This window comes from Corvus moneduloides, chromosome 6 (genome assembly GCF_009650955.1).
Source record: "Corvus moneduloides isolate bCorMon1 chromosome 6, bCorMon1.pri, whole genome shotgun sequence".
NCBI classification, from domain to species: domain Eukaryota; kingdom Metazoa; phylum Chordata; class Aves; order Passeriformes; family Corvidae; genus Corvus; species Corvus moneduloides.
This window is the reverse complement of record NC_045481.1, coordinates 32,962,032-32,978,695: the sequence shown is the minus strand read 5'-3', so window position 1 is coordinate 32,978,695 and position 16,664 is coordinate 32,962,032. Positions and strand designations below refer to the sequence as shown.

At 42.3% G+C, this 16,664-nt stretch overlaps 2 protein-coding genes across 3 annotated transcripts in view; one reads left to right on the top strand and one right to left on the bottom strand.

Annotated features, from left to right (window-relative positions):
• The window catches only part of EIF2AK4 (eukaryotic translation initiation factor 2 alpha kinase 4), a 41,519-nt gene extending 41,132 nt beyond the window's left edge, over positions 1–387 (bottom strand). The window contains exon 1 of the mRNA XM_032113168.1: positions 331–387. Coding sequence (XP_031969059.1) covers positions 331–387 — 57 coding nt within the window. The remainder of the gene's footprint in view (positions 1–330) is intronic.
• Positions 388–899: 512 nt separating this feature from the next.
• Positions 900–16,664, top strand: part of GPR176 (G protein-coupled receptor 176) — a 37,074-nt gene continuing 21,309 nt past the window's right edge. The window contains exon 1 of one of the 2 annotated variants that reach the window (XM_032110891.1): positions 900–2,022. In XM_032110891.1, coding sequence (XP_031966782.1) covers positions 1,794–2,022 — 229 coding nt within the window. In that variant the 5' untranslated portion in view covers positions 900–1,793. The remainder of the gene's footprint in view (positions 2,023–16,664) is intronic. The other variant, XM_032110892.1, reaches the window with a different exon arrangement.

The following is a 16,664-nucleotide window of genomic DNA, read 5'->3' as shown; positions in this document are numbered from 1 at the left end:
TGCCTGGGACAGTGGGGAAAAATGGGACTGGGTGGACAAGGTGAATGAGTTATGGGTGAGAGGAAAAGTAGGAGGGATGAGTGATTCTGAGGCCACAATCAGAGTGAGTCAGAGACATGAATTACTAGGAAAGAGGCTGGAGCAATGAGCTTCCAGAGGAATGAGAGGAGGCTGCAAATGGCAGGGCCCAAACACACGGAGGTACAAGAAGAGGCTTGGCCAACAGCCTCCAGGACCTATGGTGGGATGGGACAATGGCAGTTCCCTATCCCTGTGGTCAGCAAATGTCTTTGAACCCATGGCACAGCACCTAGCTCTGTCCTGGATCACCCAAGTTGACATCGCAGGAGACTGGGCAGATGTCACTGGGATACGTCTCATGGACATGGGGTCCCTGAGGAAGCCTTGCTGTGCAGGGGCTGGGCTCGTGGATAGCTCCTCTTCCCGGGGCACTTCCAGACTGGCTGTCCAGTGTCTGAAAAAACCTCTTTGGCTTAATTTTTAGCTAGCACTTCCCCTAAAGTCTTCAAATTAAAGGCAAACGTGTACCCACTATATGGATGCACACCTTCTGTACAATCAATGCCCGAACTTATTACGTCCCCTGAAGAGCTTTTCTGGAAAATTATACATTTAAAAAAAATCTATTTTAACAAGTAACATGCGTATCTAGAACCCATCACCGTCTTTTGAAAGCCTGTCATCAGGATTAGGGACCTGTTTTAACACACCGGTCTAAAACGCGCCCCCGCGCTCCCGCCGCCCCCGAGCGAAATGGCGGCGCCGCCGAGCGCCGCGGCCACGTGATGGCGGCGTGCCCGCCCTCGGGAGCGCGGCGGGGCTGCGGCTCCTGCCCCGGCCCGGGGTCGCCGCGGGGCTCGGCAGCGCGGGGCCGCAGCAGCTTGGCGCCCGCGTCGGGATGTGGGAGCACGAAGGAGCAGGAGTGTCGCTGCCAGCCGCGCTCAGTGCGGGGCGCGCAGGGATCGTACGGAGCCGCCTCGGTTCACTGGACGCTCGAGCGTCCCCGCCTTGCGATTCAAACCCCAGTTCATTTTCCCCGAGAAATAGCGGGAGTGCAGGGGAAGCTACTGAGCAGTCACTGGCCTGTCTGGACGCTGTGTAGGGTCTTCGCGGCATTCAGCGCCGCGCAGAGTCGGGAGGGAGCCCTGTCTCACCACGGGCAGAGCGGGCAGGAGCAGAGGAGAGAGCAGGAGCAGAGGAGAGAGCGGGAGCAGATGTGCCACAGGGAAAGCCATGCTTTTCCTCCCTCAGGGCTGTGAGCAAAGCCAGCGGCAACGCTGAGAGTGGAGCGAGGGGACAGAGTTCGTGGCCCCTCCACTTTTGCAGGCCGGTTGCGCTGTGCTGTGAGCCCGTGGCCGTGCGTGCGTGTGTGCGGCAGGCGCGCCGCGACCCTCGGCGGCGGTGGGAACATGAGCCGCGGCGTGGGGTGTGATTCTGGGGACCGTGATTCCCTCTCTCGCTTATTGCGGTAAAATATGCTGAGGAGACCTGTGGCGGTGTGAAGCAAAAACTATGGGACAGCTGACCGGAAGGAGAAGCCTGGCTTGTTTTCTGCTTTTCTTTACCGGCTATCATGACTTACAAGGTGGAAACGCGAACAGCCAGCCCTGCTTCTCGGGACACAGGAATGTGGTGAAGGTGCCTCCGAGAGGCAGAGACCGGGCTTTATCCTCAGAAGCACCCTGGTGCCTGTGGGCTCCATTCACTCGCTAAAGGCAAGGGCTGGACAACCTGTGATACTAGGTGGCAGCAAGGAAGGCGGGAACTTCGCCATGGGGTACGACAGAAGCTGGGTGTTGATGAATGAAAGCGACCGTGCCCCGTCCCAGGCTGTCACCAGCGCTCTGGAGATGGGGAGCGCCTCGGCCGCGCAGATGGTGTGGCAGGGCGGGAATGTCAGCGAGGCGGGCGGCGTGGAGAGCGAGGAGCACGGCGAGGAGCAGAGCTACCGGCACTTCACCACCACCGTGCAGGTTGTCATCTTCGTGGGCTCTTTGCTGGGTGAGTGAGAGTTGCTAGAGTTCTTTGTTGATTTTTTTTTTTTTTTCCCCCATCCTTGCGGTCAGGGACTGCAGACCAAATGGTAACCGGCATCACTGACTGCCTTCGTGACTCGTCTTACTGCATTTCTGGTCCTCAGGCGTATGGTTTCAAGTTCCTTGTGGGTTTTGATGTGTAAAAGCTGTTACTCTAAAATGTATTCGTCACAGATGAGAACTTATACATTAGATGCATGTATTACTAAATAATCTTTTACAACAGGATGTAAACGGGCAAAAATTAAATGGGTTTGGTTACGCTTATTTTCAGCTGCAATGGGATCTGTTCTCTTTAACATAAAAGAGGGTGTGGAGGGTTTTAAACAAGTTTTGCTGAATTTCTGTTTCACTTTGCAGTAATTTGGTATTTGTGTCTCGCAGATTTTAAATAAATCCTTTGGAAGTACTTTATACTGTAAATATGTATAACCATGTGCAACCTTGCCTACTCATTATCCTTACAGTAGGGATCATAGATTAGATATGTGGTAGTAAGCTATTGCTATATAATTTTACTAAAGTGTGTACAGTTGCTTTCTTGATGCTTGTAGCAAATTGTTTTTTAGGAATATGTGTTCATTTCTTAGCAAAAAAAAAAAGGCAAAATAAGCTTTATGGTGAGTCAAGTTAGCACTGTTTGGGAGAAAAGTAAGCTGGATTTCAGTAAAATGTCACTACTATCTCAAACAGTCAAAGCTTTACACACAGGGCTTGATTGAGAAAACGTCCAGCTTTCTTAAGGGAGTTCAGCCGGTATTTGCTAATGGTCATTGGCTCATTTTATCAAGGATTTGTTTTGGATTTTCCTGATCTTCAATAATGCTAAAATCCATTTTTGTGGTCATGGCAATGAATTCTAACATTTGCCTGTTTTTGGCAATATCACTTAAATAATTTCTAAGAAGATGGTAAGCATAGCCATGGAACAGTGTCGAGTCCCAGTCAACAGTGCACTTACTGGTTATTACTGTAAATCCCTGAGTCTTTTGGCATCAATTATTCCTCTGTGCAGTGGGGGTAATCCTCATGGTTCTTGCTTTTTTTTTCCTATTTAGCACATAGTGTGGGGAAAGGATACTATTAACATCATAGGTACTCTTGTCTTTTCCTGTATTTTGGATAGTACCTGTCACAAAACAATAGCCAGCAAATAGTGTCCTAAAGCAACAAGACTAGATGAGAAAAGTCAGAATTTTAGTTCTTTATTTTTTGGGTTTTGAACCTTTCAGAGAATAAATTTGAGTCATATGTCCAGATTTAGTTTAATGAGTATGGATCCTCCAATTTTATTTGAAGAAGAAAACAGACATTATCATGTAATCATTCCTTCAGCAGCTAGGAGTTTTTAAAAACCAACCAACCAAAAAATAACTATAGCTAGAAATTTTGAAAGACTAATACAGGTTATGGTTTGGCACTCCTGCAATTTGTTTTCAAGAAGTGAACTGGGAAAAGATTTCAACGTGTCACAAGGGGTTTATTTCTGATTGGATGGCTGGGAGGCTGATGAAACTTCCAGATCAATAACTTTTCCAGGCCTATCAAAGAGCTAAACAGGGGAGGAAATGATTTTTTTTTTTTTTAAATCATGAAAATGCACTAGTCCAATGACAAATGTTAGCAGTGGGCCTTGTGAATTTACAGTGATGGAAACCAATTTTAACTATTTTTTTGAAACAGCCTTCGCTTCTCGTCTCCCTGTGTCCCTGAAACGCTAATTTAAGCCATTTATGATACACACTATCATAACAGCTGAAAACTTTGGAGTCTTTAAAAATGTCTTCCCCTATCAACCCAATAAATGTACTACTATTTCTTTGTTACTGAATGGAAAGAAAGCCACATCTCCAGAAGATCTCAGGGCTTTGGTGCCTGTGTGCTCAAGTCTCATACGTACCAAAAGTTTTGCATGTGCGCATGCTGCACAGTACCTCTGCATCAGCAAGGGTTAACAACTGGATATTTACCTCACACTTAATGCTTGCACAAACACTGTTAATTATCATTTATTCTCTGCCACGGTCCTTAGAGCATGAGTGGCATCCCTCTCTTTTCTCCATCAGATGAGCCCCTCAGTTAAGCTGCAGAATAGCAGTTCTTTGTTCTAGTGAGTCCCAAGTTCCTCTTTGCAGAGGGGTAGCCCTTCAGTAGGTGGATAAGACTACCCTTCTCCCTAGAGCCTGAGATGGGGGTCACACCCCTCAGAGGTAGGATGTGTGGGTTTGAATCCTTTCTGGTTTGGGTGGATGTGCAACTTGTACATTTCACAGCATCAGTGCGTGCCCAAGCCACTTTGCTGTTGATAAAACAGCATTACTGTTTTAAAGGAAGAAATTATTCTTAGTTTAAGCTTGAAAGGGAACAAACCTATATGACTCAGTCTTGATAATGATTACAGGGGTCTGACATTAGCAGGAGTCTATGGCATGGAGAAGTCCAGGTCCTGCAAGAGGGAAGAGTCACGGTCGGTGTTGCAAATTTAATTTAGGTACCTGCTGTACAGAAGAATGTTGTCAGCTGTGAGAGAGATGCATGCTATGGTTTCATTTTCTTCCATTTAAGACCCCTACTTGAGACCTGTGGGCAGACTTGGAACACTAGGAAAAATTCTTGTGTTAGTTCTCACTGTGATATGACAAAACAGTGCTGTGTTGAGTGTTTTGTTATACCTGCTGAAGGCAAGGAAGAGTCAAACTATTCTTTTTCATGGTTACTTTTAAATACATTGAAAGCACATCATCAATTTTTGTTTTGTTTTGTTTTGAGCTTGGGATGATATAAGGCTCCTTTTCCAAGTGATTACATTTTTAATAGCTTTCCTTTTATCAAAGAAAAATCTTGAGATTTGTTTTGTAGTGAATATAGGAGTACAGCAATACTGATCTGCAAGGCATATTTTCCTCTTGCCATTAGAAGGAATCAGTCTGCAGAGACTAATTGTTACTTTAGCTTTGAAAGAAGGAAGAGAGTGTGTTACTTCTGAGTTTTGGTGGGGAGAGGTCACCGAAGGTGGCTGCAACTGCTTTCCATTGAGTGCGAGCAGTGGGATGAGATCTGGGAAATGAAGAGGGTCTTCAAAGAGCTCTTGGAACCAGTATGCGCAGTGAGCTTAGCTTGAAAGGGAGATAAAAATGATGGGTGAAATGGAGTGGACAATAGCACCTTCTCAGGAGAAGGGAAAGAAAGACCAGAAGTAACTGTTATGAGGTAGATGAGGATCTGGGCTCTCTCACTCTTAACCTGGACTTTCCCACAGTTTACTTACTTGCATATAAAGTCGCTGCAATTTAATGGAGGAGCTTATGAGTTATGCTTTTACTGACTGGTGTAACTGAATGTTCATGTCACATTAGGTTTAGGTAAGATTATATCCCATTATGGAATTGTAGAATAGAATTGCAGAAGCATTTGGGTTGGAAGAGACCTTAAAAATCATCTCCTTCCAACGCCCCTGCCATGGCCTGGAAAACCTTTCAGTAGACCAGGCTGCTCAGAGCGCCATCCAGCCTTCCAGGGATGGGACATCCACAGCTTCCCTGGGCAACCTGTTCCAGTGTCTCACCACCCTCACAGTTTATTCTTCCAAGTATCTAACTTAAATTCCCCCTTTTTGTGGTTTGTGGTTTCTGTTCTTTTTGTATTTCCAGGGTCTGAGAATCAGTGTTTGTTCCTGAGGTTATTTGAATATGTTCACAATTTTCATGCTAGATAAAACCGAATTTCTTCTTTAAAAAAAAGATTGTTGGACATTTAGGAAAAAAATCCACACACACAAAAATTGATGCAAATTATAACAAGAAAGAGATGTCCTCGTTGCTAGTCTCTACTCCCCAGACTGAATATGCATCTTACTTTCTATTCATTTTTTACTAACTGTATCCCACATAATCCCAAATCCAGGAAACTTTCCCAGACCTTTTAGATCAGTGCCTTATTTGAGGTTTTGGGAATTAGGCTCTATGTTACTTGCTCTTTTGTCTTCCTTAATCTGTCCTGTACAGAAGAAAATTTAACTGGAAAAGCTGAGTATGCTCTGCTAAAGTTTCAACTCTATTTCAGTGGTTTTAGCACTTTTTGGAAAGCCATGGGTTAGATTGGTTACCTCCTGATTTCTAGCCACACTTTAAAGGAAAATGATGTGCTGTGAAAGAGATATCCAATATCGCAGTGCAAACTGAACCCTTGCTGCCTTCCCAGTGTCCTGCAGGACAGGCTTGCCCCTTTTCATGAGGATTTCCCAGTCTCTCTCTGCCCCTGAAACTGATCTTCTTCTCCTTGTCTTGATATCTTTGCAGAGAGATGTAAAAGGGTATTGTTGCAGCAACTAATTTGTAAAGGGATAGGTCCCTTCTGGGGTACAAACCTGAAGTAACTGGCAGCCTAGGTAACATGCTTGTAAAGGCAAATGTACGTTAGCATAAGGAATAAATACCTGTCTTTGAATAGCTACCAGTAAAGCTTGCCATAGGCATCTTCTATACAGAATGGAGCAGGGAATCTTGCAGTAAAAGATACTGCAGGTATGTGATTCAAGGCTAGACTGAGAGAAGTTTTAAAGAATGAGGATCACGTCTGCAAGACCTCCAATAAAAAATTATGGTGGTGCCCACAAAAAGGGTAGAGTCATCTGAAGGGAAGAAACAAAAAGGTTTGGGGATGGGAATGATGCTGTTCTGTTTCACTGGTATCACACTTACAATAAGTGTCTTAGATGAAATCTTCTTAACCAGGCACTTTGCATAGATGAACTTAATTGCTGATTAGCTGAAATAAAGTTTGGCAAAGCAAAAAGTGACTGAAAATCAAGTCTAAAAAGAAGCATCAGGCAAATGATGATATGAGTGGTGGTTGCATGTAATAATTGCATGGTAATAACATATTGCAGTATCATAACACTGTAGTAATAATTTTCCCCTGTGGTTCTGTATGGCTGGTTCTAAGCCTCAGGGGTCATGGACTGTGCAGCAGTTAAGCTCAGTTCAGGATGTGCATTGGTAAAGCCTATCTGCAGTAGATGTTATGCTTTTGCTTTTTATATGTGTTCAGTTGAACTACTAAGCAATTCTCTTTGGAAGAAAAATCGAGTTTTAGGAGAAGATGAAGAAGAGGGGTTGTGAGACTGCTGGGGCCCCTGTTGCCATGGAGACCTCTCTTCTCCCCGAGCTTCAGCAGAGGCACTGTGTCCGGATTTGGCTGAGCGGCCCCTCAGGTAGCACTGCTGCTGCCGTTTAAAAGAGAGGCTTTGGGAAAACAGCCCTTTACCTAGCCTGGAAGCATGAGATGCAGTGATTTATACCTGAAATGCACATGCCTGATGCTGTGGGGATACTGTGTGCTGAAGAGTTCCTCAGACATGTGTCGGGGGGGTTAATCAGTGTCTCTAATGATCATGTATGTCAAGGATGTTAAACTGATCCCTATTTATCCTAGAATCACAGAATATCCTGAGTTGGAAGGGACCCACAAGGATCATTGAGTCCAGCTCCTGGTCCTACACACGACAGCCCCAAGAATTGCACCATGTACCCCAGAGTATTGTCCAAATGCTTCTTGAACTCTGCTGCTGTATCCACTTCCCTAGGGAGCCTGTTCCAGTGCCCAACCACACCTCTGGGTGAAGAACCTTTTCCTGATATCCAGCCTAAACCTTCCTTGACACAGCTTCAGGCCATTCCCTCAGGTCCTGTCACTGGTGATCACAGAGAAGAGATCAGTGCCTGCTCCTCCGCCTCCTCTTGTGAGGAAGTTGTAGACTGCTACTATTTAGGGAGAAACTGATTCACACCTGTCATTTTACTGTCTGTAGTCCCTGTGTGAACACTTTAATGAGACCTATGAACCACAGCTCTTTAACTAAGTGACTGGATGTCATGTTTTGCTTTTCACTGTGAGTTACAGTTGCTGAAATGCCTGCTGGTGTATATCACTCGACTGTTTCGAACTTCAGTGAAAATCTAGATACAAGATTTTGTAATGATGTTATGGGCAGTAAATTAGCATTTTAGGCATGAATGAACCCACGCACTTAGCAAGAATTTCAAATAGTGTTAGTTCTGTTACAATTTCATTTATTGGCTTGCTATTAGGCAGGCATCATAAGCATTTAAACGAGGCTTTTATTCTATTCTGTTAATCTTTAGTAATTAATTTCTTGTGTGATGTTGGAAAAAGTAGGCTTGCCACTTAGAAACATTTTTCAAGATCTAAAAAATTGTATACATCTCCACAGAATGTTCTGGCAGTGCTGCTGAATCCTGTAGGCTGATAGAGGTGTACCTGCTGCAGCCCCATGTCATCAGAACAGAGGACTAGCAAGGCTGAGCACGAATTCCCAAGAGGCAGGCATGTACACGATCCATCTATACCTATTATCCATAAGCAGCCACACAGACTGACACAGAGAGAAGATGCAGCATTCAGGCAGACACAAGGAGTATCAATGGCCTCATCCTCTTCCCTTCTCTGGCTGCTCAGGATGAAAGCCCATTAGTATAAAATACTTAAGTATACAGATATATAAGCCAATATGGATCACTCCATAGTAGCTGGTCCTAGACTCCCAGTCTATCCAGTAGCTGGCCTGGGATCCTCTTGTCTCCCAGTTGCCTCACACACAGACACACAGATGTAGATGGCTCTCTCCAGTGGCTGGGTTGGAGCTCTTGGTCCTCTGCTGGCCAACTTTCATAGCCCTCTTGTCCCCCCATGGTTACCTGGATCACACCTATGGCCATGCCAACACTTACCTCCTGAGTGTTTCCTACTTGCTGGCTGGTCTGCCTTGATGTTACCTGGATCACACCTATGGCCATGCCAACACTTACCTCCTGAGTGTTTCCTACTTGCTGGCTGGTCTGCCTTGATGTTCAGTCAGGATCACACACTGACACACACCCACACAAATACTCACTCTCTGGTCTCTCCAGGCATTGCCATCCTGATGCATCAGCCCTGATGTCGCATGGTCTTCCCCCAGTTACTGCACTTGGATTTCTGTTTCCTCACAGGTCCATGGAGGAGAGAGCCCCTCACCCATGAGAAGAGTTGGAAATGGCATTTAATGAGAAGGTGGGACAGACTGTGCTGATCAGGTGCAGGGCATGGCCAGACCAGTGTATGAACCAAGTGCCAATTTATAGATGGCTTTTATCTCATTTTCCCTCTGGTCTCCTCCACTTGTTCCTGCCCAAACCACCATGGCTGAATACCTGGAGCTTGGACTGTAAGATAAGCCAGTATAGTGGGAACTTGAGATAAGTTAAAGGGGATACTACTGTCCAGGTGTTATCTCAGACCTAGGGGCATCTTAAGAAAGCGTGGGGAGAAGAATCTATCACTGTTAATGGACACAAAGCCACAAGGAAAACCAACTCGGCAACTGTGCTGAAATCAGCTTGGATTCCCTAAAAGGTGATTCTGGCAGGAGCAGATTGCAACTACTGACTCACAGCCCACCAGCTCAAAAGAAGAGAAAGACTAAGCACATGGACTAATTAGCCTTAGAGGCGAGGAAATAATTTAGCCAATAGAATAAGAGAACTGTGTAGTCAATGAGCATTAACTCCTTTGTTTGCTAGGATGTATAAATAGCAAAGTTTTGAACGACCTTGGGACCCCCACCACTGAGAAGCCCAGGGTGAAGAAGAACCAATGGAATATCACTGGGTCCGCAGGTGGTGACCATCTTCTAGTTGATCTCTCCACTGGTCCCCCTCCCTCTTCTATTTCATTCTACCTCACGTTCATCGTTAAATAAAATCTGTATTATCGGCTTTGGCAAATGGTCTTGTTTTCTGGGGAGGGTTTGGGGCAGGGGCTCCTTTCTCTGAGTAGGATTTTGAGGTTCCCACACTTGCCATCTCTCTGCTCCTTCATCTTCATGGAGGTGAGTCTGTAATCATACTTCTTAATATAGGCTACAAAACACTTCTTTTTGATACTTGGTTAGGATGAGGCTCTGAGATCATACAGGAGATGTATACTAATGGGAATATCACTGTGAAGTGCTTTGCAGAGAAAACCAAAAGTGGATTTTATATACATCATGTATATATTTAAGGAAAAATGTCCATAATGCCAAAGTAATGTTTTGTTTTCCTCTTGTACTTGTTTTCGGTGCCTGCACCCATGTGGCCCATGACAGAATTTGTAAATTACTCTAAATAGTCTTAGGTGTCTGGTATGGGTGGTCACTGGGGCAGTAGCTAAACTGGATGCCAAAAGACTTGGGATTTTTCCATGTTATGTTTCCTAACTTGCTGTCTCAATATCCAATGAGGAAAGAGTTGTCAAAATGTTTTGGTAGTGGGCTAGGTACTGCTCGAAAATTTTCAAATGGCAGAAATACTAGTGAAACAATTATTATATTGTACCTCCCTTCATCTCACTGCTGGTTAAATGCTCTCCCTGTAGGAAATACAGCCTCTTGTCTTCTGAACAGTACTGTTACATGTAAGCCTTTTTTATTTTTAGCATCTTTAAATTAGATTTAGCAGCTGGAAGCAGGGAGAAGAACTGCTGCCTTGTAGTCAGCTAGCTTCCATAGAAACATTGCAATGAGGAAAATATCCTGGACTGGAAGGCTGGCTGAATAAGAAATTGTGTAACCTCTCATGGTAAGGCATTAGTTTAGCCAGACAATGCAAATTGCAATTATGGCAGTAACGAAAGCAGTAGTGAATCTGAAATGGTGATGGCAGGGAGAGCTCTAATTGTCTTATTCCCTGCTCATGGTATTGCTGTCATTGGCAATTGCTGGGACATTGCTGTGGACTGCTGCCTTTTAAAATGGTTTGTTAGTTATGATACTCAATGCTGTAATTGACATTCCTCTCCATCATGAATAGTGTGGCATCCTGGCAAATACAGTCCTTCCTTCTGTTCTGCCAGTTCTCTTGGGAGGGGGGAAAAAAGCCTGTAATTGTTTGGGAGACAGAGACTCTATTTTTAATATGCTTTTTTCTACCACCTTTGACTTATTTTCTTGTCTGTCAAAGCAGACAGAGAAGAACTCATGAATTTTTTCCAGAAGACTGATAAAATATGAAGTGATCTTGCTTCTTGTGTAACCTCTTACACCTTTGTCCACAAACCTCGTGTCACTTGGCATGTTTCCATACTCCAGCAGGCCTTACTTTTGTTGTACCTCTATTTCGTGTGGATAATTTCTTTGATACCATAGAACAAATAAAAAATTCAGTTATAAAAGGGGCTAAAATACATTTTCTTCTGCTATTGCCTAAATTAATTTTAACGAGTGGAAAACACAGAGGTAGGGTGGTTTTTGTTGTTTCAGTTTAATATCTGTAATTTTTAGGAGTATCTAGACCAAAAAAGAGTAGTCTGATTGCCTTTTCCATTTGTGGTATTAGGCAGTTTATTTTCCATTGCCTTTTCAGAGGAGCATTAGCTACAACCCCTTTGGATTGTGTCAGTCTGAGTTAGGGACTTCTCTGCCCCTGAGCAGGTAATCACATATGTTGTGCTCTGGCCAGTAGCATTGTTTCTTTCCAGAATTTGGCTGGCTTAACATGTTAGTTTTTAGAAGTTTTATTAATTTAGCTTGTCTTGCTTCAGTGACTAAGATTGCTGACCCTCTAGTGTACTGTAGGATGGTGTCTTTGTAAGGTGCTTAGCAGTGAAGTAAGATGTAGTTTCTTGGCAAACACTTGGAGTAGCCTCAGCAAACTCCCACTTACCTAGAAGCATGTGGCCACCAAAGGAAGCAGGCCAGTCCCAAACTCACCAGTCTTGTTTGACCTTCTCCTTGTTCCTGTCTTTCCTGGGCAAAACAGCTGTGCCACCTGCCCTGTTTGATTCCTTTTTGTTTGCTACATGTACTCCCACCACAGAGAGATAAGCATTCTTCCTATTTTGTTTGGCATGCACAGATACCCTGTGATGGCTGGATGTGGATGCAGCATCCAATTTTTTTTTTTTTTAAATCCATTGTGTCTCTATCTTGCTTAAGTTAAATCTGGGAAACTACCTATATGTGTACAGTAACACTGTGTATGTGACTACTAATCATCAGGAAACAATGGGGGGATGTTGCCACATATACTGTTCTCTGACATGTCCATGTTTTATTTTGAGCCCATATTTTAAAAGAGGCTTATTTTGCCCACTCCTCACAAACATTGATGCATTAATAGGAAATGGGAACATTGCAAGGAACATCATGTACAGGTCAACGGAATTACTATTATACTTACAGAAAAAGCTGCAGAACTCAATAGTGTATTACAGAATATTCTTCTAGTTCACTTATAAAAATTGTTATCTATTATCCTTATTTTCATCCACTGCAGTTCTCTAGTGTTTGTGTGAGATTTGGCTAAGTATTCTATTAAGTATTCAGTATTCTATGTCTGCAGTTTAATTTGAAAAAAAGAATAAATCGCCACCACACTAAAATTTTTCTGACTGTAACAAGCCTCTGGAATAGGACAGCAAAGACATCCTTTTGTTTTGTTTTTTAAAACACAGTCAGCAGAAGAAAAGAGATACTGAAGTCCAAAGAGCAAAGGAAAGAGTAAAAGAAGCTAGAGTATGTGAAGGTAGTAGCAGAAGGAGCAATGGTTGTGATGTGCATATAAACTCATACAGTTGAAATTGTTTGAAATTATGAGTGAGTTTTGGCTGTCTGTCCTGAGAAGCCATACAGATGGATGGTCACCATCTGCTGAGGATCAGGCTTGGGATGTCACCCAAAGAACCCTCGGCTTTTGCAAAATTGGGCCTAAGTGACTTCCAAAGATAACATGGCTTCTTAGGGAACACTGTGATCTTATCTCAATACTCCTATTTGTGGTCTCTCATTGTAGACAATGGCCAGGTTGTACCTTTGGAAACTCTAGAAATTAAATATTCATATACTTTTGATTTTAGAAAAAACCCCCACACATACCCACATCCCTCCACTCTCCTTCCTACACACTTCTATCATGTTTCAGTCAAGTTATTTTTATAATAAATTTTTATTTGAAAAATGGTTCACTACACTGGAAGGGTCTTAATTAGAAAATCCCTGCTGGGTGTTGAGTGCTTTTAGTAATTCTGATTAATCAGATACTACCACTGTGTGGAACAATTCTGCCTTGACATGCAAAGTCTTTTAAACAATTTGCTGCTGCTTCGGGGTTCCCAAAAGATTGATTATAAACTGAGATCATCACAGGAGCATGCAGTAAAAAAAAAAAAAATTCTGTGCTTTTTAAATTAGGATGCAAAGACTGTAAATAACTGGAATATAATAATCCGACTGTAGATATGGAGGTGAGTTGCACAAAATTACCTTGGTCTATGGAGAAGACAGCAGGCAGACCAAAGAGTTTTCTTACATCTCCTTTTTCCTGTTGCCTTTTGACTGTTTTGTTGCTAAACCTACTGAGTGCAATCAGAGATTTTTTTTTTTTTTTTTGAGATTTGTTGGTTTTGGCATGGTAACTACTGCAACAGCAGCATGTAATAGGAGTCTCAAACACTAGTAGTGTGTTAGTAGTTATTAGGGAGTATTAAATCATAGAACTGTACTGTAGCAAGGAACACATGCTAGAAAGTGCCATATAGTGCAGTAAAGCAGTGGGGAATCTTGGTTTGACCTTAAGGACAAATGAGAGATTTTGATTTCCTGTATTTAATTTTCATGTTAGGAAAACCAGCCATAGAAATATCTACCCTAACTGAAATAGAGAGGGAGCTTCTCTGGTCAACATAAAAGCCCCCAAACTTTGTACAGGTTAACAGTAAATTCTGCCATATTTTTGATGTTCCTTTTCTTTTAAGGAGGAAGAAGCACACAATATTTAATCACTTTAACTGGAAAATAAAGTGAAATAGGTCTGAGATCCAACCCAGAGACAGGAGGCAGGCACACCTGCTGGACTGTGTGCCCAGTTCAGAGCTTGAGCACAGCTGCCAGAGCCATGGGCAGGGCGTGGGGCTCCCAGGTGAGGCCAGCTGGGACCACTGATGCTCTTGTAGTCAGCCTTTGTGAAATTTGCTTTTGCACATAACTGTAAACAGCACGGGTGCACGTTAATACATGACATGATGTCTGTGTGAAGGTATGTCTGTAGCTCTATGGAGAATGTTAGTGGCAGTGGTTAGTGCTCCTCTGAACATCTTTCTGGCAGCTTGAAGATGGCCAGTTTTTTGCCTTTCTTGCCCAGTCTGCATTCCCATTTTAAAAGCTAAGGGAAGTGATAGGTGTTGTAGCTTGCCTTGGTGATGTTTCAGCAGGAGAGAGGGCCATTCCCATATCTTTTTCTCTTGGGAAAAGAAGCATTTTGCTGATTTGTTCTCGGCTATTACTGTAAATCCCTATCTTAGGTAAATAAAGCTGCTGGCCACCCTTTTATGGGATGTTATACCAGGTCATATGCTTTTGCATGTGTTGATCTAGTTCATGCTAGAGGCCTTGGGTAATTTTTTTGAAGGTTTTCATAGGAAGATTTATGGGGAAATCAGTTAACAGAGCAAAATGTTTCCAAATAGAACAGAAAAAGTGCTCAAACATTCTAAATGTGACTTTATAACTGGCCAACATTTTAATTGTTTACTGCTGCTAACAAGAACAGCAGCCTGTATTTTTTGGTAACATTTGAGTTCAGGAGCTGTTGCCAGATCTGAGTTTTTCTCTATGGGTCCAACTTGGACCTTGGAACTGTAACCAACAAAGTATGGGAGTTTGCTTTGGTTTTACCTTTGCATTCAAAAGTATGAAGTCACAAATGAGATTTGTGTTTAAGAAATAAGCATTTGGACTCCTCATGGTTGTTTCTTGCTGAATCAAATCTTTGTGGCATGTTTCAGTACTGAGAAGGCTCATTTTGTAACATTTTTTTATTACAATAGATTACTAAAGTTTGGTGTGCCTCAAAGCTTCTAAAAAAAGAGAAATGTTGGTCTGCCATTCTGGTACTGAAAAACATCTTTCTGCATTTATATAGGTTTTTCATGATAAATGAAATTTTGTTCATTAGAAAACATGGTTAAAGCTGTAAATTTGTAAACTTTCAACTTTGCCAGTGTGAAAAGAGGTTGCCTTTAATCAAGTTAGTTTATTTTCAGTGTCTTATCCTTAATTTAGTTAACATGATTAGAACTAAACCTCTCTTGGCCTAGTAAATAATGCAAGATTCCGTTTTGTAAGGTGCAGAATGAGGAATATGGGAGTTTTCTGCAACATGTTTGATTGTTGTATGTTCCCCTGTGGGTTTTTTAATGTATTTTTTTTGCTAAAGATCACAAAAGTATAAATCAGTTTTGTCCACAGAAAGCAAAATAGAGAATTCTTGATGATCCTGCATTGGTACAAAAGAAAAAGCTATTACACTGGAGTGTTACTTCCACCTGCTCTGATTGCAAGCTGTGTGATACTGTGTGTAATGACAATCCAAATAGATAAAATCAAGTTTAAAGGCACATACATAAAGGTTCTTAGGTAAATATGCTGAAAAGTGTCTATGAAAAAAGCTAAATACTGTTACTCCATGTGAGCAGCTGAGCTGTGTACACGCTGCAGTGTTAATGCAATGGTTGTCTCAATGACAGCATCATTAGAGTCACAAAACTTAGCTTTCAAGATTACTTCTTATTCACATTTTTCATAAATCTGCTTTATCTTGCATTTTGTTGACTTGAATTTCAGTAAATGTAAGAAATATCCTACTAGGTTTGTGCTAACTCAGATAAAAAAGAACTTATGTAAAAAACAATACAAATCAGAGTACTGAACAAATCTCATGTCCAAGAGTGGTGTGTCTTAAGCCTGAAAGCTTCTCTTTCTCTCTTCCCCCAGCTTTTGCAGCTGGTTTAAGAAAAGATTGCCTCCCATACCATCTTTGCCTCTCCTTACCTGGCAGAGCCATGATTCTTGTTGTTTGTTGTACTGAAATGGTAATTTGAGATTTTTTTTTTTCTGCTTCATCCTCTGAAAAGATGTGAAGACTTCACCTGAAGAGCACTTCCATATAGCTTTAGTAATAGGCATTGAAAATGTATTTTAAAAAGCCCAAACAGCCATGAACAATTCAAATAGGGTGAAAGTGTAAAATTAACAGGTAATTTGAATTAATAGTGTTCCCAAACACAACACCTAGCAGAAAGTGTATTTAGAGAAAAAAATTATCTGCTAATGTCTTTTGTAGCCAACAAACACAGCATGAAAAGTCTTAGTAAATCTTCATGCTTTTAAATGTCATAGAGAATGCTCAGAAATAAAAAAAATTACCCTAAAATTATCCTATATGTGTGGACAAAGAGGCAGAGCTGCACATTTCTTTTTCAACATTTGTCCTGTTTCTCAGCAATGTAAAATTGGTAAAAAAAAATCAGTTAACGTAAGTTAGAATAGAGGAAGGGAATAATTTCAGTGCCAGCTGCATTGAATGACAGTTTTTATATATTTTCAGAGTAGTGGTAATCTGGTAATTGTACTATCAATGTACAGCATTCATCTAAATATGATGTTTGAAGGAAATGGAATTTAACCAGACAATGCCTTCTGATTCCTCTGGTAGGCTGTGGAGCGGATCACTGGGGTCTGTCAATGCTGATCACACTGGGGGGACATAAGGTGATGTGAGGAGTGAGCTATTG